The sequence below is a fragment of the Anoplopoma fimbria genome, chromosome 5, assembly GCF_027596085.1.
Source record: "Anoplopoma fimbria isolate UVic2021 breed Golden Eagle Sablefish chromosome 5, Afim_UVic_2022, whole genome shotgun sequence".
NCBI lineage: Eukaryota > Metazoa > Chordata > Actinopteri > Perciformes > Anoplopomatidae > Anoplopoma > Anoplopoma fimbria.
Genome location: NC_072453.1, coordinates 13,258,954 through 13,281,635, shown reverse-complemented (window position 1 = coordinate 13,281,635; position 22,682 = coordinate 13,258,954). Strand labels below are relative to the sequence as shown.

At 37.5% G+C, this 22,682-nt stretch overlaps 1 protein-coding gene across 1 annotated transcript in view; it reads left to right on the top strand.

Moving 5' to 3' along the window:
- LOC129091625 (zinc finger protein 385C-like) overlaps positions 1–22,682 on the top strand; it is a 38,251-nt gene that overhangs the window by 6,001 nt on the left and 9,568 nt on the right. The window contains exons 2-3 of the mRNA XM_054599315.1: positions 20,997–21,151; positions 22,439–22,549. Coding sequence (XP_054455290.1) covers positions 20,997–21,151; positions 22,439–22,549 — 266 coding nt within the window. The remainder of the gene's footprint in view (positions 1–20,996; positions 21,152–22,438; positions 22,550–22,682) is intronic.

Sequence of the window (22,682 nt, the reverse complement as noted above, 5' to 3'; positions counted from 1 at the left end):
CATTTAAAAGTATAGGTACAGGCACATAGTGGGCCCCAGATGTTAAGTGCCTTTAAGGTAAATTTGCTCAATTCAGCGTCAGCTAAAGATAATAGCCCCTTTCAGAGATGCACACCTTTATGTTAATCTGACAGCAATCTGTTGGTTAAAAAAAAAGAACTCAAACATTTGCCCTTAATTGTTGTGTTTACCTGTAAATCTCATGAAGTGGCCAATCTGAATGTCACACCTACAAGCCAGGACTCCTCCCATTGCTTGGTGCTGTTTCACAGGGGTATTTATGTTGCCATGGAGGAGGTACAACCTTCAAGGATAAAGTCAGGGACAAAAAGTTCCTGTGCGCAGTTAACACCACAGATTACGTGACTGTAACATCATTGCCTGCAGGCCTCCCCTGCAAGATGTGCACTGATATGTATCTTTGGCTATCTTAAGGAGTATATATAGACGCTGTGCACACACCAGTAAATTTCAGTGTAACCCTAATGTGACTGTACTTGGCGTTCCAGTCTTATTTGATTAGTTTTTTCAAATTTAGAGTGTTCAAACACACTTGCTAAATCATACCTGAAAATAATGTCCGTCAGAGAGGTGACCTGCAACATTTTCTGCACCCTTTATAATAATCTTCCAACTGAAAAGGAAAGTTAAGCCTTTCTTCTTCTTGAACAAAGCTTCCCTTCACTAACTCATTTTTTCTCCTGTATACCAAAATACAGTAGATACAGCGTATCGCAAAAAATAACCTTAAAAGTGGTTTGTCTGCGCACAGAAACGCACATGCATGCTGAAACATACTGTGTGAGTTTGGAAATAGAACACTTATAAGCTGGAGTTTTTGTTTTTTTTAAGACGTCACTTGATCTGTCATCGAAGGCCATTCTGCACAGTCTGAAGGACTGCAGGAAGGACTGAAGCTGGAGTCGGAGAGACAGAGTAATGGGGGTGATGTTGGCTTGCTCACCATTTCCCAGTATTTTTGACTTAGCTGTTGCCATAGATGGCACGAAAACCCTCAGGAACTGTCTGTGTCATCTAGAGGTCAGGGAAGTCTGAAAAATTACCCAGGGTGCTGTACCTGAAATCCAGACCCAAATAAAACGTATAAAACGTTTATTTTTGGTATTTTAGGTGGCAGTGGGTGTGAGTTGTGTATGTGAAAACATAATCCTGCATATGAAGCAGAGTCAGAATAATTAAGAACTTGAATACAAACATTAGAAAGGTTCGAGTCATTTTTGTAGTGAAATAGTCACTAATCAAGATAAGTGTGTCTTTAATTTCTTATGTCTAAAAACTATACGCATGTATGCAATGAGCTGCGATCTTTTAAAATACAAAAAAAGGTTTTGGGCGGGGAATTAGATTGAGAGCAAAGACGCTTTGTATATCATTTCCTTCTCATCTTTAAATAAGTAACGTGGCATGTCAATCAACCACACCTACAGAGTCCATATATGTAAACAGAAGTATGCATAGCTGATGTTTAGTAAATCCACAGCTAGATGAAAGCATGCTGTGTATAGCGGACACGCCATCGTTCTGCTCGAGGCCGTCTCCGTACACATTCATTTGAATGCAGCAGGCTGAAATCAAGTGTATAACTGTCAGGATTCGTCAGTGTTGTGCTTCCACACCACATTTATTCAAGTGGACAAGGAGTCAGCAAGGAGCGCACAGGGCAGACACAAGCAGCGTGTGTGTGTGTGTGTTTCTGTGTGTGTGTGTGACTGTGTGTTGACGACACTTGTATATGACATTTGAGGCCAGGGTTTCAGGGCACAGACTATGAGAATAATTGTGTTTATTTGAGGTGATTATAGTGACTGTGGAATGAATAACAATGCATTGAGGGCCTGCTCTCCCCAGCGGTGCGTCCATGTCTCTGTGTTGCCTGTACAAACATCCATCTATGTGCTTCTGGAATGAGTCGAGTTCTCAGGTGCACTGAAACTCTGCCTCTCCTCTTCTTCAGCAATTAAAAGCAGAAAGCAGCGAATCTTAAGGTTAATTTATACTCTTAATATTGAAGAACATGTTCATGCTGAAAGTGGTCACAAACGCTAAGAACTTCTCAGATCATTTACTCGGACACATTTGTAATACTTCAATGCAAAAATACTAATGTTTCAAGTGTAAGTCCTACACTTAAGGAGGAGCGGTCCAAACCACATGCCACGAGAGCATCCTATGCATATTTAATCTTAATCTGCAAAGAAACTAGTTGGAATACTTGTAAAACTGAATTTAGTGCTGTAAAGTGCAGTATTCCATTTTGAAATGTAGTGTATTAAGTATAATGTAGTATACCATTAACTTTGTATTTGATAAAGTAATTGAATGAATATACTTTATTATTTTTTCCAAATGAATGCAGGTAAACTGTAATACATTGCAACTCAAAGAGCTGTTTAAGGTGAATATCACACAAAAGAGCCCAGAATCAGGCTCTGCTCTGCAGTTTGTCAATACAGTAATCATCCAAAGATTAGTCCGGAAAATGAGCGAGCTATTAGGTAAACAATTATTTCTCCCATCTGCTCATTAAAATAAACACTGCTGGAGTTACACGCTGTCGGTTGCTTGATCTCAAATAGTTTTAAATTGACGTCTACTGATAATGTATTTAAAATAAAGATTCAAAGAAATGATGCCTTAACATAAGAAATATAATATATTTGCACGGCCACAGGTTATTTTATCCTAATAATAACTTGCAATTAAATGTCCATACTATCATAGATGGCAAATATAGATAACTCCTGGTTAAAGATGTATCTAATTATTTTAAAATTATGAATATGTGATTTGTGTGTGTTGCATGAGTGCAGAGATCTACATCCCTGTCCTCACTATTACCGACCCTACCTTAGACTATTAGATATAAATGTGTGGTATTGTCCTAACAAGTAGCCTAACTGGAGTTGATGCGACAAATGGAAAATCAAAGTTTAAGAATAAAATAGCAAAATAAAAATCATCTTTAAAACCATTAATGATGCATCATTAGAGATTCATGCAGTTTTACAACAATTGACCTATAGGACTTGAGTGAGACCTAGAATACATTCACATTGCAAGCAAATGTGGCCCATATCCGAATTTATATTTTGGTATATATATATGTGGTACTAAAATGAATCATATATCTCATCACTGGCTGTGGTACAGCTGTGAGAACGGTCAAAATAAAATGAATGAGTTTCTCAGAGTTACAGAGTTCATCTGCTAAATTCAGCGTTGTGTTTCACTCAGTAGAACACCGATGTAAACCGCATCGTTAAGGCTGCGATCATTATTATTATTATTATTATTATATTCCTTTATTGATCCCCATGGGGGAAATTCAAGTGTTGCAGCAGCTCAACTACACAGAAACAGATAATAAATACACATATTATACAATAAAATAAAAATAAAAATAGAATAAAATAAAAAATAAGAATACAAATAAAAAAATGTACAGTATATCCACATGGGGGGGGCTGGTCAGCATGATGACAGACTGTGGTCTCCGCTGTTGTTATCTGGATAACATCACGCTCCTTAACTTTACATGGAGCTAAAAGTAATACCAAATTAAGTTAAATCATGGTCCTTGCATGAGAAAGCTTTATTTAAATTGCTGTGTAACGGTTTGCTGACTCTTCTCTACTTGTGCTACTGTTACACTTTTTGTGTTCCTCATCCGAATGCAACATTTGAGCCATTTCAACCACTAATATGATCATCATCAGAAACGATATGTATAAATGAGAAACTCTGGTGGTTCAAATGATATGACTAGCAGTAGTGGGTTAACCAGCACGACAACAAAAAATGTATTTAATGGAGAAAAACCGTAGAACAAATGAAATATGACTCCACTGCTTACTCTGTCTGAACACTAATCCAATGCTGTTTAATTATGATGGTGATTATATCATTTACACTGAAGCGGTGGCCGAAAAATAATGACTATGTGCTGCATGATTGACTCAGGTATTTTGATTGAAAGCTCTGCAGGCTCAACCTATTGGAAATATAAACAGGAGTGTAGAAATAATTGATTCTAATCAAATAGGAGCTTGCAATCAATCGCCAAGAAAATGGTGCTGAGAAGAAGAAGAAGAAAAAGGGGGAGAGAGGTGAGTTAGTTCATGTTGTTGATAGCCAGTCTCATGCCAGCTCTCTCTCTCTCTCTCTCTCTCTCTCTCTCTCTCTCTCTCTCTCTTCCTCTCTCTCTCTCTCTCTCTCTCTCTCTCTTCCCCCTCTTCCTCACTCTCTCTCCCTCCCTCTCTCTTACATACTCATGCACACAGAAGACTTACACACTTGCTCTCCAGGCTCTCACCATCACACTCTTATCCTCTTTTTCTCCTCCTCCTCCTCCGCTGATTTTCATTCCGCCCGGTTGCCGGTTCTCTCCTCTCCTCCGTCTCATAAAGGGCAGCGTGATCAGCAGAGCGCGAGGCTTTTAATTGAAGCACATATGTGTGCGTTATTTAGCTGCGTCCGTGTGGCTCACAGCCAAGATGTGTGGTTGACCGAGAAAGGATCTTCAATTAGAGAATGAAAGTGGGGGGAAAGATAGAGAAAGAAGGAGAAGCTTATCTGCAAGGAGGCACTTTTTGGGGGTTTTTTTTTTTTTTTTTGTTTAACTTCTCTGATGGGAGATAAAGTGGCAGCGTGCGCCTAAGTCAAATACAGAAGAGAGTGGGGGAGCAGAGGAATCACAAAACACGTGGACATGGTGTTCGGTAAGACCGTTTGTTTACCTTAACAGTATGTGTCAGTAATACTTATTCATAGCAATGCAATATTATAACAATCAGCTGAGTTTTTAGTCGTTTTGATGTGTTTCCGTCACTGTGTGATTTACAACAATGTCTCCACATCGTTGCTCAAGGGCAGGCTCAGTCTCCCGCCTGCCATCTGCCCTCTTTCGGTTCCTCTGCATCCAAAATGAGTCCCTCGCCTGTTTGTTTTTCTAATTGACCCCCCTTTTTTTTTTGATGAAGCCAAGTGTGGAGTTCAGATCAATACAACACTGTCGCTCCCAGATGTGTGAAGTCATTTTTAAAGCGTTGATATCACTGCGCAGATTGTTGGCAATTATGTCTTTGCCTCCCAAGGGAAATATGCCCAGATTAGCTCGCATAATTGGAGCCTGTTAAAGATAAAGGCAGTGTGGGGATTTTTGTGTTTCGTGTTTTTCTTTTTTGTGCAGCAAAGGAGGAAAATGCTGTTTGCATTAAGAGTTTTTATAAATTTAGAGCTACTTTAACCACTTTTAATTTACCGGCAGCTTTGATACACATAGACAGTCTCCAGTTTGTAGTTTGACCTCTAGATGCAATGGATGCAAATTAAAGAGTAAACAAGAGTTCAATATGGATGTAGTAATAATCATAATCTATTTTGATAATCCATTAAATGATTCGGTCACTTTTCAAGCCAAAAACGCCAAAGGTAGCAGATTTTCTGCCTTTTATCTGTTTTATATCACTTAAAATTGATTGTCTGTGGCGTTTGGACTGTTGATTGGACAAAACAATTTCAACATGTCACACTGCCCTCTGGGAAGTCGTGATGGGCAGTTTTCAGTATTTTTTTAGACATTTTATTGACAAAACAATTGATCGAGAAAATAATGAGCCGATTATTCTGTTTTTAAATCAATTGTTAGTTGCAGCCTTAGATATAGGTTTGTGTTTTTCATTTTGGATGAACACTGAAGCAAACATGAGGATATGATGAGGATTAGAAAGAACTGTTATTTCTCATCTCATAGAGTTAGGCGAAGGATTAAATTATGTGTATACATTTGCATTTTTTTTACTTCAGTGGCTTATGGACACATACACACTACGCCGTATGTGTCTGGGGGAAAAGCTCTGTGGCAGCTCTGGATGCTTTCTTCTTTAAATGGCAGATTAGAGGGATCAAAGGGAAACAGTTGGAGAGGAGATAACTGTAGAGTTTTGCCTGGTGGCAATGCTGCAGCTGTCCCCACCCCCCACCCCTCCACCCCTCGTCAAGAGCTGCGTTTGGAGGCTGCAGTGACAGCCTATGTATATAGATCTCTCTGTTCAGTATAACATGCAAGCGATTTAATGATGTGTAAAAATCCCAGAAAAAAGGACATTTATTTCTCAGCTTGGAGGTTTATATTTTTCTATGCTTCTTTCGTTGATATGTAGTAGACATAAAATGCTATGTAGCACAGCAGAAATAACAGTAGTGTAATATCACATATTACGAGATCTGTTTCCATATCTGTTTTCCATACGATGTGTGCTTCAATATCACATGAAGCACACATAGCACGACACGTCGACTGGATTAGGAAATTGCATGTTCAGAGGTGCACACCATAATTGCACCGCAATTGGAAATTTACTCCGTCCATCAGTGTAAGACGCCTAAATTGTGAGTGCTACATTGTTGGTTCACGTCTGGCTGTAGATCTTTGTAAGAAATGTTTATTTAGATCTTTTAAAAAAACACAATATTCCAAATTGCTCTATAACACAATAGAAAACATGAAACAGATAACTAATATGATAAAGCTAACCATGGAATACAACAATACACAAGACAAATAATGCCTAGACACTTAAAACAATTAACTTAAAATAGAATTGATAAAATAATCAGGACCGAATAATAAAACAGGTTAAAATTATGAAAAAACAAGTCTTTAAAGTGAATTTTCAACAAAGATGTATAACATAAAAAAAATACTATAATGTCATTATGACATTATAAAATCATGTATTCCTGTATTTGGGGCACATTGTTCCTTTTAGTTTTCAGTTGAGTCATCAGCCCACTGTTCCCCCTCCTGTTGCCCTCTACTGTCAACTAACTAAATTCTGGAAAATGTTAACATGTTAATTTAAAAAAGAAATACAGAAATGAATGAATAATGGATGAATAATATATAATCATAATGGGTGACACAGGCTGGCTTGAGTTGTGACATCTGACCTCTTTAGTCCCTTTAAAAGGTGGTCAAACAAAATTCTAAACTTGACTAAAATCCTATTTCTCTTTATACAAAGCCCTTCTGTGCATTATTATAATAAAATGCACAGAAGGCACACATACAAAATATATTTTATATATCAGAGGTTAGAAACACCATGTAATTGCTTTAAATTGCACCAAATGATAGTTGTATGATTAGCTTGAAATAACCTACTGCAGCAGAGCATGAAGCTGTTTTAAATGATTATCCTATTTGATTGAACCTGAAGTACACATAATAAGTAAATTGTCTGTGTGACAAAGAAAAAACTAGATCATGTTGAATTTCGATAATCAGGATAATCGTTACTATAATCATGTGAGTGACTTGATGGAGCTGTCTAGCTGGCTATCATGGTAGAGAAGTGAAAAATGGTTTATTAAAAAACAGGAATTATTATATTAGAAACAACAGGCTACCAGAAGATTGAATATATTTCTAAATGTATTAATTCCTTATTTATGCAGAGGGACCTTATGATTTATGGTTACCTTATGTAACATAGTTTGATTCTAAGTTTTTAACACTTAAAAGAATGCAACAAAATGTAAAGTAAAGTGATTAAAGTATGTTTTAGTACCATTTTAAGTGTTTTTAAGCCTAATTCGATAATAATCGGAATAATATTGTGAATCGCAATTATTTTGGCCAGGATAATTGTGACATGAGATTTTCATATGGCCCCATGCCTCCCTACAACTAGCAACAAGCAAGTGTGATATTACGCTCCATCATATTCACTACCAGATATCTGTGTTCTTTGGGGATGGAGAGAGAAAGACAAAAGCAAGTCCTTATTTTTGTTATAATATATATTCAACATGTTTGACGAGACAGAAGTTCATGTGTCAGTTTGGGTGGGACCATTCATTTTCCTGTTGGGGCTCAAATTCACTATTAAGCAGCGGGAATGACTCATTATTCTAATCGTAGGGTAATGAGTATGGCACAGTATGGTTTTAATTGCAATACCGATGGTGCAGATTATGATAGAGAACAAATTTAATTAGGCCACTGTACTCTGACTTGGTGCCTTTGTATGGGTGAAAGCATGTTGAATTGACTTGTGCCACAGCAGTATCGAGAACACCTGTCATCAATGCCTGTGAAGCCAAGTTTGCAAGTCAAGTGCATATTAAGTATGATATACCGACATTATTAGTGTCCATGATAATAACACAAACACAAATGCCACAAACTCTGACATTGTTACAGAATCCAAACAAAGTAATATTCTCATGTCATTATATGAGAATACAAATCCCACCTACATACTGTTAAATCTACAAACAAGTTTTCTAGAAGTAAGAATTATATTTAGGTCCAAGGTTCAAAATGAAAAAAAGGTTGGATTGTGAATTTAACCTTAGAGTTGTAGGCAAATGTGTGTATGCCCATCCATCCACCCAACTTTAACACCATTACTTTCCTCTGTCATCTTTTGATTTAGATCTAGCTTCCTGGTGTAAATATGTCTCTTTCACAACATCCTCGCATGGTAAGGAAACATTTTTTTGCAATTGTACCTGTATTTGCATTTGAACACATTATTATTAATTTCACAAATTCTTTTGATTTTCAGGAACTCATTTCAATACAGTATGTTTACAATCTGAAGGGATAAGTGTGGCAATCTGTCTAATTCTGTGTGTGTTTAAAAAAAACGTGCCCTACTTTACCTCTTCCATGCTAACAGAGACTGACAGCCCCCATCAGTCATTGTAGAGTGTTGATACTGTGACTTTGATTAGCCTGACTGGTAATTACTGGGAGAGCTCAGAAACAGCCACTTGTTTTTGTCACTTAAGAGGACATTGCATTGATTTACATTCCCTCTGCAAACCATGCGCAATATGCTGAACCCCGACCCTAACCTTAATGTTAATCCAATGTAATCCAATGCAATGTGATTATCGCACATATACATACTTGTACTTTACTTGTATCTTACTTCCCTGGTGGTTGATAATAATCGATAGAGGTTATGCACATGATGTCATCGCACCTCCGTCTTGCTTTTACACTGAACACTTGAGTGGCACTATTTTTTCATAGAGTTAATTTTTGTAATTTACAGAAGACATCATTTTGATTAGCATCATTAGTATGACTCTTTACATTTATAATTGATAAACTAATTGTAAAATCATATTCATCTTAATGAGATGGGGTTAGAGACATAATTCTCTACCGCAGTAGATATTACCACACTTTATTTTTACATAGCAAAAAAATTGCTGCTATATATAAATGCTCTAAATGTCATATACTGCTCCTTTAATACAATGTGGGCACCTCTTACATTTGAGTGTTAAGCTGTTTTTTTATGAATCTGTAAAAATCATTTTGATAGTGGCATTAATGAGTTTAAAAAAAAAAGAAAAGATGAAGATTTATGGAAGGGGTTTTCTCTTCAAAATCATATCAAACTGCTATTTGTAGTCAGTGACTCACATGATGCAATTTTTCCAAATGTGCCGAGGGAATGGAGCTGCATGCCAAGACCAACTGCATTAAGTCATTTTAATGGTTTAGACACATGCCATGGATTTCTGTTATTTTTTGGGATTTGCCAAGAGCTCATGCAGCCTCAAGATATCTGGTAACCAGGGCTGTGACGGTAATCTCAGGGGTCTGTAGAGGCCATGTGGGACTCTCTGTTGGGCACATAGAGAAGACACTGAAGGGTTATTTCAGTACATTACAGATTAAATCCCCTGCTGGGTGGCTTCAATGATTCAAGTAAAATGAGATTTCTTTATTTTTACAAATAATAACACCTGATTTAAAAAGCACATTAAACCCCTGCTAGGCAAGCAAGATATCCAAGATCTGAGAAAACAATGCAGCATGGTGGAGATGCAGAGAAGATAATTAGGTTTGGGCAAATTGAAAAACAACTAAAAATAATAATTGTCCGATTTAACTCTGGAAACCTAGGCCTGCAAATTAAATTAGTTTTCAGAGTTTGGCTGTGGTGGCGGTACCACCAGCAGTTATTAAAGGATTTTGCATTAATAACACAGGAATACCTGTAAACTAGTTGTTAACTGCTATGTGAAAAAAAAACCTTAAGGGCGTTCAGACAGAAAGCAAAGCAAATTTTCACCTTGTGTCATCTGCGTAAATTTGACCGCTGGACAGTCAGTGGTCTGACTCCTCGAAATTCAACTCTTTGAATAATTTACCTGTAAAGAGCAAATCAAAGAATAGGAACTACCAAAAAGTTAAAAACTCACTAGGAGCTGTCCTGGGTGTGTATGAGCTGTGAGACCGCTCACCGATTGTGCTATATAGATAGCAATATTATATTCTTTAAGTCCTGCTGTTTATTATTGCAGTAGCAATCATTTAACTTTCCACCACAAACTCCCCAATGCCGGTCTGTAGGAGGTTATTTCCACAACGTCTGGTCAGATTATCATCAGATTTGGTCCAAATATTTTCACTTTGCTCTGACTATTTCTTTATGTGACATCCTGACCTTTTGTGGAGAACCACAATTTGCTTGCTGTGGATATTTATGGTCCATTGAGGATGAATGGTTTGATGATGTTTTGGTGACCCTTTTTGGACTCTCGAGGACAGTGGCACTGATGCTCCTTCAATGTCCTTCAAACAGGAGTAGTTAGCCTGTTGCTCAGCCTCAGTCTGAATCCCGCTGTCTACATAAACTGTGAGGAAAAGTGCAATGGTTACTCAAAAACACTCCCCGGACGTGTAACAACCAAGACCATTTCTAACTTTTGACATGCATAAAATTGGCTTTGCATTATTTTCTACATCCTGCTGGTTACCGTACATAAACGGCTGCTGACAGAGGATATTTTCTTTTTCCTATGGAATTGGAGTGGTGACAAACGATTGAGGTCAATTGTTACAGAAACTCTTAAATGGCTCAAATATTGCACATGCTTCAATTTAAGATACACACACCAGCATGCACTCTCACAATCAGCCAAACTCACACTTAAACTACACACCGTCAGCAAAATGCATTCACGTTTTGGTATTTGCTGAAATGCTGAGTTGAATGAAAATATTGAGCTTCCAAATCCGGCGACGTGCCTTGAAAATCAAGCAGAAAATGCAAAACCTGCTGAAATATGCAGCTGTTAAGAGACATGACATTGCCCAAAAAATGTTGACTACAATTTCAAGTGCTCTCTATGAGGTTTCATGCAATACACTGTCAAGATGTGTGCATGATTAGATTAGCTGCAGGGAAGTATGTAAGATTTAAGTTGAGTGTTGATGTTTCTTTCAGCCTTGACCTTTTCCTTAAGACGGGTGTTTTACCCAACATGATGCTATGAGTAGGATTACATATCCCTCCAAGCATTTCATGGAGTAAACACCTCTAAACTGCAATAGAAAATATTTTTCAAAGACCACTAAATGTCAGCCACTGAATTACAGTATGTTGCTTATTAAAAATGTTTTGGAACCTGTGAAATGGGTCTTAAACATAGTGCTTTGACGGACAAAGCAGCAAAAGAAAGGCAATAAAACAACCGTAAGCTCAACAGTGAGGCCCAACAAAGCAAGACAAACTAAGAGTTAAATCCTGATAAAGTAGTACAATAGATGAAACAATAAAACCAATCGATCAATAAAAATAAACAAAGAAAATAAAAGAAGAAATAAAAATATACAAAATAAATAATTTATAAAAATAAAAACATTATATAAATAATAAAATTAAGCAGTAAAGCGACAACGTTAAATAAAAGCCAGTCTGTAAAAATGTACTTTAAGAAGTGATTTAAAAGAGATTACTGATTCTGCTTCGGGCAGGTTGTTCCAAAGCCGAGGGGCCCTGATGGCAAAAGACTTGGGACATCCATCTTGGAACTGGGACGAACGGGGACCTCTAGTCAATGTATGCTAGGTTGCTAACTAGGTATTAAGCTAGGTAGCCTGGCATGCTAACAATTGCAGCTCACGTGAGAGCGGATAAAGGCACTGTTTAATCCAGTTCTTACACTATTGCTCTTGTGATTTTGTGATTGAAAGGGCTAGAAAAGACACAATTCTCTAAACTTTTTTAGACCCCATGCAGGTGCTGATGCTAGCTTGTATTCTTTAAAATATCCATAATGAACATTTTGAGGTGCACCAGTTAGCAGAGATCCTGCGTTTCTCAGTTCTGAAGCCGCTCATGTAGAATCCTTCAATCTCACTCCACTAGGCAGCCAGCCAGTGAGGAGCATCCAGACAGAAAGCTGCTAATTGCTAAGTTCATGGGGCGGATAAAGCTGCAACAGACTTTAAATATCAATAAGTATGTGAGGCACATCTGCTGACTGCCGTTCAGCAGGTCTGATTAGACTCAGGCTTATCTCAATTCAAGCAGATGGTGGCAGTTTGTTTTAAGTGTGCCTGATAAAGACGTGCAGGACGTTATGGAAGGGCAGAGGGTTGGTGAAGGAAACAAAACACATCAAACACTGCTCTATCTGAGATGCACTGCATTGACGCTCATTTCCCAGCAGATTGACGTTATCTCTTAGTGTTTGTTTACCCTTTATGTCCACAGAATCTTAAAGAACATCACATGCATTCAATTTGAATTTTGTGTTTAAGTCTTCTTGAAATGAAGAAGATAAGTAAATGGAAGATCATAGTGAGAGTACCTTAAATCATGCATCACTAGAAACTACCAAGTATATTACTTTCCTAATGTACCAGACAGGGCAGTTATTGAATAGGCTATAAGTTGATGCCAGTATTAACATTAGACTGTAATGGTGCCCTGTGGAAAATCTGTGGAAATAATGTAAATAAAAAGTCCCACCAAGCCGACAGCCTCCTGTCAAGTTCTTTTTTAAAGGATATGCATTCCATTATCTGATCTGCTGTTTCGTGCCAGCTGTCTGGATGAAAAGACTGCGGACGCTAGATGAATTTTGACTCTCCTCATTGTTTTTAGTTTTATTCTCCTGTGTGGACATTAAGCGCTTCTTGTGTCGTTTGCAGAGTAATGAAATGCCCTGTGATTCTTCTTTGACCAGAGGACACGAGTCCTAGATTTCACCTTGAACAAATTCAATAGAAGTTTATGGACCCTGGGGTGAAAATGGGCCCACAGTGCTCCAGTAGAAAGTAGGACAGATTACCGCGGGGAGCCTGATCTGGGCTGGATGGAGCCCCGCAGGTAGAAACTCTCAGGAAGCTGCTGGCTCTGCCAGCTGTGTCTGTGTGAGCTTAAATAGACAGTGACAGCCTCCGGGAGAATTTGCCTGTTGGTCGCCAGTCGTGGCCTAAATGTACTTTGTCACAATATAGATGATTTATTTTAAGACCACATAGTGCAGAGCGGGGGCAACATTTTAAGCCATCATGGAAATTAGGCTTTCACTTCCACCTTATTGTTTCCAGTGGAGGGATCTAAGCGGAGCTGTCAATGGCAGTTTTAATGGATGCTAATTCATCCTCCAGAGCTCATCATAAATGCCGAGCTCTCTGCCTGTTGTGTAAGCAATGAATGGCATCATCATTACTGCAGAAGCGCAGTGCGCTAACCACTTCTGTTTTATGACTCAGAAAAGCTGTGTGCCTCATGCTATTATGAAGTGGAAAACATACCATTCATTTTTCAACGTTTGACAATGTGTTATGCATGCTTAACAGCAAAAACCCTGTCCGAGACGGCAACACTTTTTAGCATTTCTATTCCACGTTCCTCAGTGCTTAATCCTGCCTATTTGATTAAACCGTTTGTTATGACTGAGTGCTATTCTGCAAATAGAAAGATTACTGTTAGTTAAAGATACAGTGATGGGGATCTGCAACAACATAATGCACCGAGCAGCAGTGACTTAATGTAATGCGTCAAACCATCTCAGCTATGCCAATAAAAAACAGCCAATTTTGAATATAGTCATCATAACAGTTTATTCATGTGCATGTATTAATTATATAAATTATGTCCATTTAATTGTGTTTTCTGATGCTTTGATTCTAATGATACTAAATTTAGTTTGCAGTGTAACACAATATTCCAACTGCCCAAATACTCATGATGTCGTATATATACCATAAGATTTCACGAAGTACTAACAAGAGTTGTAAAATGTTATGTCTCGTATTTGGAAGCTCTTCACTCAGTGGCTAATGTCAACACGTTTAACACAGATGTCAAAAATGTCACTATAGGCTTAGATTCAGATTTATGATGTATGTGTTGATGCCTTGATGTCAGCACCAGATATTATATAAACACATTGCAAGCTTTGTGGTTTCCAAAGAGGAGGAAAAACAAAACCCCCAAAACACAGTTTATATTTCACCTAATGTGATTTCGGTTTTAACTCCATAGAAAAAAAAAAAAAGAATTCCACCTTAACTGTGGCTTTTTGTTGCAATTAAAGTTATATTTGTTATAAATAACTCTTTTCACTGCCATCTGTTGATTGTAACTTAAGCATAACATTACAAGGCATTACATACAAATTTCACTTGATTTGGTTGATTACTAGTTTATTAATTATTCTTTTTTATTTTACAGTAATTCCTTCCCCTGCATGCATTATTATCTATAAAGCTGAAACCAGGACCATTATTTTTAGCTCAGCTGTTCGGTAGCAACAATCTGACTAAATAGTACACTGTTACATTTCTGTCAGTTAGAGGGAAAAATATGCCAACTAAAATGAATATAATGAGTCTCGACTCATATCCTGAGGGAATAAAGAGAGCCATGAACCCTAAAGGTCACGGAGCATGGGGGTCGAGTCAGTCTGAATCAAAGCTCTAATAAATGTACATCACCTACTATAATGGGAAATAATTATCTGCATTTTCCTCCAGCTTTCCATCTGCTTTTTGTCTTGCTCTAGATTAAGATTACACCACAGTGTCTCTGGTCTCTGCAGCTCCCATGGGTAAATCACTCCCAGAGCTGCATTATTCATTACACATATTGCATTGGTGATATTAAAGTGAAACATGTTTTATGCTATTCCACATTAAATTCAGTGAAGTGAAGAAAACAGCCCTTATTCAGTTAATGTCACAAAGCACCAAGCGGAGGAAGCTCATCAGGGGATGTTGGTAGGCGTCAGAAATGAGAGCGTGCCTCCAAACCGCCATGTTGGTTCAGACTGAAGACTGGCTCAGACAGATGATCCCAGGAAATGCATTCACCATGAAAGGAACCGAAGCAGCCTTTCCTCTGATGCTTTCGCTCTGATTTTCTGCTATGAAAGCCTCTCATCCCCCTTTTTTTTCTCCATCCTTCATGAAAAGATGCCATTTCCTTTCCTCTCTGATTGCTGTGATGTTGAGTCACCCAGAGACTAATCCTGGAAATAATAGAGATTAAGCTTTTCCCCCAGTTCTTTTTCAAGGTGCTATAATTTCTCCAGCTCATAATCTTTTATCCCTTCTCAATACGGGAAGGTTGGCTGCTGTGACCTACACTCACAGCCTCCATGAAGACGCTATCTTCCTGCATAGAAAAAGAAAGTGGATTCAGATTAGCGAGTTGGAACTGGATCCTTTTTAAAAATGTGGAATTACTTCTATTGTAGAACGAAAGAAAGGGAAAATCAAAAGTGACACAAGCCATACTCATTGACTAGTTTGCTAAACCCCTGCCAAGGGCAAAAGTGTAATGGATTAAATAGTGCAGTTATCTGCTCTAACTCGCAGTCGTTAACATGTCCCGCTAACTAGCTTACCTACAGTTTAGTTTAGGGTAACATTAGCAGCTGTTACTTGCTAAACTTTGGGATGTTTACACTCAAGCAACTCCATCCAACGTTACCTGAGATAGTGTATCAATCAATGTATATAAGTATATGATTATATAAATATAAATGTGTTCTTCATGGTTCATCAACTGGTGAAGATGTTAATCTTTGCCTGGAAGAGGAAGTTTTATCTTCTTAAATAAATGTAGTCCTCAAGTCCATATTTAGTGCATATTTATTTATTTATTTTACTTTACTGTTAAATGAATCAGCTGAAAACATTCGAAACTCATCCTTAAACTGCATTGTTTTCAGCCAGCTAACATCAGCCTTATATGTTTACTAGCTACAGTTGATGAAATCTGCAGGTATATAACTCGACTCGAGATTGATTTTTACGACTCATTTATGTCAAACTAAATTAATTAGATTTTGTTTTTTTAATTTTGTGTTTAAATAAAATAAAATAAAACACAAAGTCCACCAAAAACAGCAAAGCTAAACGAAGGTCAACGGGAACCAAACAGACAACACTATAGAAACACCGAGAACAGAGAGGGAGATGCATACAGTCTGACTGCATGATTTTAAGTATATTTTTTAAAAATATTTTCTGCCTCACAGAATACAGTAGTTTCATAAATAAGCCAAATTAAATGATTATGTTTGTTTTGTTGTCTTTAATGTATGGTAGTTTAGCTGGGGTTTTCCACACTTGTATATCAGGTTATTTTCCGTATTAAATCTTTGACTAAATCCTTTTACTCAACCTCTTTATTTTAGGTTAAGGGTACAGTGATTGAGTTCATGAAGTGCTGGGGTGATGAGTGATTATTTATAAAAAAAACTAATTAAGGATTGCTGATTAACATGTTCCCAGCCTGATTGGATGAAACTAAAATATCCACAGCTTTAGTCCATCCTGTCAAAGCGTTTGTGAACCTTTCTGGATGCAAACGTGATGGATAACTTGAAAGGGACAGTCTGTCAGTACCGCGTTCCTTTTATCGCCTGATGTTGTACAAATTCTCACAGATGATGCCATTTTCTAGTTTGTTCAGCTCAATATGCAGTTAATTAAACGTTTCGCCCTGCTGTGTTTTGCGAATATGTGCGTAGGAGATTAATGAGATCAATTTCAGATTTGTGTAGGAGAGGGAGTCAATGTCCCCAAAAGTCACACTGACAGGCAGATTAAGCACATCGGCCTAGCGGAGGAAAAAGAAAAACATCATCTGCCCGTGGTTGTCTCTCTGTCTCTCTTTCACTTTTTCTCATTTCCCACTACTCTGTCATTCGCTCTGATGCCGTGTAACGCAATTCAATACACTTTATTGGCATCAGTGGTACATGAACAGTCCTGGTGGAGCATTCAAATTAAATTGGAATTCATCAAAAACAAAATCAAATCAGTAATAGTGTGTTAACTCGTGTGTTTTTTGTGTATGTTTGTTTTCCACAGAGATCTGTGGTGCTCACTACACATGAAGGGTCAAATAAACAGTAATAATCAGCTGTAATCATTTCAAATTCAAATCCTAAGAGTACACAGCTGGCTTGAGTGCCAGTAAACCACTGAATAAATAGAATTAACAGTGCAAATACAAGCAAGACATCAAGTAATTCAATGTATATTTGATAAAGATTAAGATGTAACAATTTGGAGATTAGGAGTTACAAATAGCCTACACTTTACCCCATTTGTGGATGTTTTTCAGTGACTAGCTTGTTTTTTTTTTTACTCCAAAGTAACAGTTTATTGAGTTGAAATTTCTTCAGATGTTAATCATTTCCCAAACCTTTGTTTTGGACTTTCATACCTGCCTGCAGTTTTTCCTCTTTTGGTATCCAGGATTTGTCTGTCCTTTCTCTTCAATTTTCACTGTGGTGATTTAGGCATATTATTTTTTCGGGGTACACTGGTCTCTTCTCTATAGCGACAGAGATAAAACTGCCAATTTGTATTCATGGCTTTGAATCAGATAGAAATTCACTTTTCTTTGTGTTTGCTGTCCGTTGTTCCAGACAGACGGTTTCAGTTTGTTTAATTTTGTGTCTCTGTGGTTTGAGATTGTGAGGCAGTGCTGCTCTGGGGTTAATCCCTCATTGGCATGCTGGAGTTATTTGGTTGGTCCGTCTGTTGACCGTCTGAGGGAGTTTAGTATTTTAGTCATTCATCTATTTCAATGGTTCTCTTCCCTGAACGTTACAAAAAAATTCAAATTGATAGAGCCACAATTTTGTTAATACTTTTTTGCCAGGCTTGGTCTTTGGATGGAAATTACAGTTGGTCGGTACATCACTTTGGTCCAGACTGAAATATCTCAAAAACTATCGGATGGATTGTCATCGAAATTTCTGCAGAATGAATCCTCATGAAACTTTCCCTTTTTGCACCACCATAAGGTTAATGTCTCAACAACTATTGGGTTGGATTCCCTTTAAATTTGGCAGAGACATTCATCTTCCCCTCAGGATGAATTGTAATAACTTTGGTCATGCCTTTACTTTCCATCTAGCTCCATCATTAGACAAAGATTTTAATTCGTCCAGTACTTTGGTTTATGAATAAATACCTAAAAACGAATGACATTTCTGTCAGCCTCAGCTATCCTTTGTGTTTAGTTCTAATCAGCAGATGTTGGCACGCAAACACACTAAACTAAGATGGTGAACATGGTAAACATTATGTGCCACCTATTAGTATGATAGCATTGTCATTGAGTGTGTTAACACGTTGATGTTTGCATTTAGCTCAAAGCACTAACGTACAGTCTCTGAGAGCTCCTAGCATGTCTGTAGACACTTTATCTTGTGTAATATTCCAAAACACGTTTACATATTTCAGTCCAATATATAAAGGTGTCTGTTTGGATTATTTTGAATCAGATTTAAAACAAATTTTGGCAGGCTTTTGCCATATTGACTGCCAGAATAAAGGTACCCTGAGGCATTTGTAGCTGCAGGCGATGATAAAACAAGACATTCAGTGGTGTGTTACTACCACTGCTGCTGCTTGTAGTTGTCACCTACACAGAAAAACAAAACATCTTTAATCTCTCTTAACCTCTTTTTATATGGCTCCTAAAATCATGTGCCTGTATTAAGTATTTCCCCTGCAGTACAGTTCAGAACATTTCTTTGAGCATGTTTTGATTCTGCAAATGTTTTTCTTTTCCCTTCCTCTTGCTCTGTTATGTCTCTCTTCTCTGCTCAGGCTTTAAGAACATTTTTGAATATGGGAACAGATTAGTAAAAGCACGCTAATACTCAAGGACTTTCAAACCTGCCTCATCCCCAGAGATAAAACCTTAAATCCAGAGGTGAAAGAAGCAGGAAATTGGGGAAAATTACTTTCCTGTTGCTGTGTTTTTCAGCACTATGAAATAACACATATTGACTCCAACTTAAAGACTGACTGTATTCACTCTTTCCAGAATTCAGAGATACAGACAATCCTTTTTATTATAATCTATGTTTTGGTGCTATATGCCGCAGCAGTCTCTTCACATATCTCCTTGCAGATCTTTCCTAAATCCAAAGTTATTGAGTCATCTCTCCTCATCCTCCAGTCGTCATCTGGTATGTTAATACTTCTGGCTTCAACAGTCAATTTCATTCAGTTTTTTGATGCAGAAGTCTCCTCATACCAGTTGATGCTCCCTTCAGCTGTCTCATCAAACTCCTCTTGGCATTTTCCGTCCCGCTAAGGCCAAACCACCCTCAATAACCCACAGATTTGAAATCCACACCAAGTGAAGCTCTGTCTTTCAAATGGAATAAAAACACTTCGTAATGTATAAGAAAAAAGACATATACTTGCAACGTGCCTGGTTTTTCATCCAACATTTTCTTCTTTTTTTATACCAAGGCTGTGTCACCGACAGGTTTTGAAGTCAAGTTCTTATAGTTGAAACACTCATCAGGAAGAATGATGGCAGAAAACTGATCCCTATTCTCCAGACTGATCCCTATTCTCCAAATTCTGTTCTGGAAAATATATACAACACTAGTGCAACAATTAGTGGTAATAGTCTGTGGCTAACAGATACTGTATGTATTTGTATGGCAAGGTGTGCTGTAGATGAGTTTTGTGAATAACTATACAGTTTCATAAGCCCAAGTATGTACAGGTCTTTAAAACAAAATTGGAATGTAGGTACAAGTAATTCCGATTTTGGATAATAAAACTAAAAAGAAACTATTTAATTCCCAGTTATGGCTATCATTTTTAATTGCAAGAGGGAAAAACTTCCTTCCTCGTAAACAATTATCCTAGCTTCTAGAGTCATTCCTTTATACCTGAATCTCTACAAAAAATCACTCATGATTTCTTTAATGTTAACATTTAATATCTCCAAGATATCGAAAAAAAGGAACCGCCCTTACCTCTGCCCTGAACTGTTGTATATTAATTCCTTATCAATATTCAATTAAAACAAACACAACATTAAAACATAAACTTACTCCAGAACCACTGTTTACTTATATTCATTTTAACTGTTACTTATACACAACCTTTTACGTTCACAACCTCATGACTTTCAGCATACAGACATTACAATAATCACCATGCTTATATAAGACAGTGCATTTCAATGTGAGCCCACTAATGTTTACTTTGAGTCTAGACAAAGGTCAGTGCTGTGCTGCTCTTTTTAGGCACATTAAGGCAAACCAAAATTAAGCGTGATGAGATGAGAGGTCATGTGGAAGGAGATTTCAAAGCATAATGTGATGATGAAATTGCTGTAGGATTCATTAAAACAAGCACTTCATAGGGTAAAGTAATGTTTGCAAGAAGACAGAAAATGGGCAAGCAACAAAAAGTAAACTAATATGTTTATTCACATGAAGATTGTACAGAAAATCAGTCTGTTAGGCTTTGAAACCTCGCAATTCATATTCTCATAGTGTCGACTGACCAAAATCTGAGGAAGAACAAAACCACACAATTACACCCTCTAGTGCTGTTTTTAAAGGCCAGAGACATTTGTCAAGATTAACTATGGACTTGTAAATCAGGAAAAGGCCACACAACACCTCATCATTTATCCTTTGCTATAACTGAAGTCATTAAAGCTTCACTGGGTGAATCATTCACTGTGCGAGTGGGTCTTGATCTCATTTGCTGTGTGCTGAGCTGTTTATCCTATTTGGAACATAAGAATGTGCAGTTTTCGTGGCCTTAAATGAAAAAGGGTGAAATGTGTGTCTCTCCACATAAAATCTTAACAGAATGAAGCAGGAAAACAGTTGTCACAATGACGCGATCATCCCTGCTGTAGGTACACTCTCCCAGAGCCAGGTCCACCCTCTCCTGGGCTCCCTGCCTCTGCCGGGTCGACCCCTCCAGCCTCAGACTCATGCCCAGCTGGAGCACTTCCTGCCGCTCAGGATCAACAGCTCCTCGCCGCTCAACCTCTTCCACAATTTTAGCACGGTAAGAAACCACATCACATTTCTAGTAAGCACACATAAGGCTGAAGTGATACCAGCCCCAAACAAATCTTTAATTATTTCTCAAAACAGAAGGCAAGCTAGAAGAGTATTTTACATGAAAAAAAAGGCAAATAAAAGAAATATATATGGGCATTTTTTGCAATTTTATCAGCGCTAAATTCAAATAGCAAAGATGCCCATATATATATATATATATGTATATATATATCTTTATATAGATCGACAGACTATTAAATCTATAACGCATGTCTTACATAAACACTTGCTTGAAATGTTCACTAAGTAGCCATGCTATAAAGGAAAACATTAATAGACTTATAAATATAACTTTGCTCCGATTGGTGGTAAAATGTGATAGAGAAATCCATAATATAATAATTCTCTCCCACACACACACCGGCATGTTTGGTCAGGCTCTAAATGATGAAGCGCCAGACTTTCATTGTCTACATATAGCTTTAACCCCTAATGAGACAATACAGTGGAATGCACTAAATGTATCAGGCATGTGGGAGGGTGGGAAAAGATTCCTGTCTGACACCTGATGTTAAAAATATGAGTCAACTAACACAGCTACACCCTAGGGATTACAAATATGAACACAAGAAGTGGGCCAAAAGGGTTATTTAAAAAGTGTAAATTCAGAACTTTTATCCTGAAAAATATACACTGCTTGTATTCTTTCTTTGCACATTTTTGATCAGATGATAAAGGCAAACTAAGCTCTCTTCCCCCTGAAATATTTAATTAAATCACAGGATAACTCTAATCTTATAAAAAATAATAATATTTTATGTTATTTAATGAAAAAAAATCACAGAAATCTGCACTTTATTGTTGTTCATTACTGACCTGAAAAATGGTCATAGTAGTGTGGATAATTATTTTGTACATCTGTGCTCATTCAGGGCCTACTCGTCGAAGATTAAAAAAAAGATAAATGTCTAAGGTACTCCATTGGGAACAACATTTAATCAATAATACCATTACAGTATGCAAATTAGCTCATAACATGTCTTAACAGGTGCTGTGAGTGACCAGCTACAGGAAGGAATATATGCCTAAAATATTGATGTTTAAAATAATCAGTTTAGTATCAACAGGATTTGTGCTTGGGTCATTTTATTGATGGCCAGACTTGACCTGTCGCCTTTAGGGTAGCCTGTTTGCACAACTCTCTGAATTCAAAAGCTATCACCAACTTGTAGCAGGATTACCATGTTTAAGTATCTGCCTTTTTTCTTTTTATGTGTATTTCCCCTCTTAGATGGACCCAGTGCAGAAGGCGGTGATCAACCACACCTTCGGCGTGGCTCCAGTAGCCAAGAAGAAACCCATAATTTCCTGTAACATCTGTCACCTGCGTTTCAACTCCACCGTGAGTCATTCAATCTTTCTCTCTGATATCACAGGACAAAAGTTTCTTCTCTTGAGCTCCTTTTGAGCCTGAATCTGGTAAACTGAATAAAGCAAAGGCTCAGAGACGGGCCTGGATTATTTTATTTTTTTAT